Source organism: Salvelinus fontinalis, unplaced genomic scaffold (genome assembly GCF_029448725.1).
Source record: "Salvelinus fontinalis isolate EN_2023a unplaced genomic scaffold, ASM2944872v1 scaffold_1101, whole genome shotgun sequence".
NCBI lineage: Eukaryota > Metazoa > Chordata > Actinopteri > Salmoniformes > Salmonidae > Salvelinus > Salvelinus fontinalis.
In genome coordinates, this window is record NW_026601310.1 from 56378 (window position 1) to 58666 (window position 2289).

General features: G+C 53.6%; 1 protein-coding gene across 1 annotated transcript; it reads right to left on the minus strand.

The window, feature by feature from the left end:
- Positions 1-478: 478 nt before the first annotated feature.
- LOC129848684 (anti-sigma-I factor RsgI2-like) lies at positions 479-1708 on the minus strand (the record flags this gene model as incomplete). The annotated part of the gene is made up of 1 exon (XM_055915776.1): positions 479-1708. A coding segment is annotated over one exon (1230 nt), but the record flags the coding sequence as incomplete, so codon positions are not given.
- Positions 1709-2289: the final 581 nt, after the last annotated feature.

The following is a 2289-nucleotide window of genomic DNA, read 5'->3' on the forward strand; positions in this document are numbered from 1 at the left end:
GAGTACCAGTGTTTCTGGCCCTAAGTGCTTTGACAGTTCACAGATATTAGCCTGAGTCCCAGATCAGTTTATGCCTTCTTGCCAAGCCAACTCCAACTACGGTCAACAATGAGACAAGACAATACAAACTGATCTGGGACCAGGCTACACAGTTATGGACAGGCACTGAGGAATGTTACATTTGCAATGTATTCATTCGGTAACAGAACAGAGCAAGTGTGCATCATAAAAGGGTACCCTATTTCCTATATAGTGCACTACTTTTGAACAGATCTCTCCTATGGGCCCTGGTCACAAAGTAGATCCCTTTATAGGGAATAGGGTGCCATTTAGGATGCAGACCAACAGAGCTTTACGTGTTCCTTAGAATACATCACACACCGTGTTGATACCATGGTTTTACTTCTGTCTTCTCCTTCCTTTAGATCGGATTAAAACAGGACCCCAAAGAGCCATTTAAAAACACTATGTACAAAGATCAGTAGAAACAGTCTTTCTGCTGCTGCTCATGCAGGTGGTGTTTAAAGGAGAGGGAGGAGGGGTGTGGGGGGCCAGGAGGCCGTGTTTCCGGGGGGGTGACTGGGGCCTTTGGGTAAAGAGAAGTGGCTTTGTCCTTGGCTTTGTCCGGTCTGGGCTGGGGTTGGGGCCGGAACTGGGGCGTAGGGGTCCTGCTCTCTGTGTGGCTGGAGGCCAGGCTTGAAGAAGATAGAAGGGGTGCAGGGGAGGGCGTCAAAAAGGGGATAGGGGTGTGGGTAAGGGTGTGGGTAGGGATAGGGGTGTGGGTAGGGATAGGGGTGTGGGTAAGGGTGTGGGTAGGGATAGGGGTAGGGGTGTGGGTAAGGGTGTGGGTAGGGATAGGGGTAGGGGTGTGGGTAGGGATAGGGGTAGGGGTGTGGGTAAGGGTGTGGGTAGGGATAGGGGTAGGGGTGTGGGTAAGGGTGTGGGTAGGGATAGGGGTGTGGGTAGGGGTGTGGCAGGGTTTGCGTGAGAGAGAGGGACTGGGGGTACGAGTGGAAGCCGGGCTGGGTTTGAAGGAGGGAGAGTGTGTAGAAGTGGGGCTAGATTTGGGAGAGGGGGTACGAGAGGATGACGGACTGGGTTTGGGAGAGGATGGGGTGGTGGAGGTGGGGGAGGGTTTGAGTGAGGAAGACAAGGAAGAGTGTGTGGTAGTGGTTTGATGTGATTCTGAGTGATGATGATGATGATGATGATGGTGGTGGTAGTAGTGGGGATGATGGTGATGTGATTTGGGCTTGGTGTCCTGCAAAGATGATTTGGAGGGAGTTAGGGGGGTGATGGGAGCTGGTAGGGGGGCGATGGGTGAGGTGACAGAGGGCTTGGGCAGCCTTATATCCGCAGGTTGAGATTCCACTTTGACCTCCGGGTGGGCAGTGTCTCTGTCTTTGGGGGGTTTGGGGTCCGTGAGAGGAGCTGTGGTCCCTCCCATCAAGGCATCCCCAAACTCCTCCTGTTTGACTCGTAGCGTCGACACGTCCACCTTCCTCTCCTCCTCGCCTGGAGGCTCTCGGTGGTATTGTTTTAAGCGGATGTGCCATGCCAGGCTGCAGACAGCAGAGACAGTCTTGAACTGATGGACCACACTACGAGGGATGTAGTAGATGTCGTTGTCATACAGCTGGATACGGGCGTAGCGGATCCCCTCGCGTCTCAGCTGGTTCAGCTTAGCGTCGTCCACCCACTGCACACACTGAGGGAGAGGGAGAGAGTTAGACAGTGTACTCACCATAGACACTGGGGATTTTTCTCAATGTGTATCTTTTTCCACCTCAAAACACACTGGAGGAGAAGATCCACTGAGCTGTTCCCATATTGTTCTAAGCCAGGGGAGTAGTTCAATCACTAGTGCTGAAGGATCCAGCTCTGGGTTGAACATTTGTAAAGCAGATGCAGACGGATGCTGTGAAATCACCTCTCAGCTGCTCCTAACTTAAACAAAACTGCAGCTTAAGAGACACTAATGGAGAACAGGCCCTGAGCCGTCCTGGAGGGTCTCTTTAATGGAGTACAGGCCCTGAGCCCTTCTTGAGGGTCGTTTTAATGGAGGACAGGCCCTGAGCCCTCCTGGAGGGTCTCTTTAATGGAGGACAGGCCCTGAGCCGTCCTGGAGGGTCTCTTTAATGGAGGACAGGCCCTGAGCCCTCCTGGAGGGTCGTTTTAATGGAGGACAGGCCCTGAGCCCTCCTGGAGGGTCTCTTTAATGGAGGACAGGCCCTGAGCCCTCCTGGAGGGTCTCTTTAATGGAGGACAGGCCCTGAGCCCTCCTGGAGG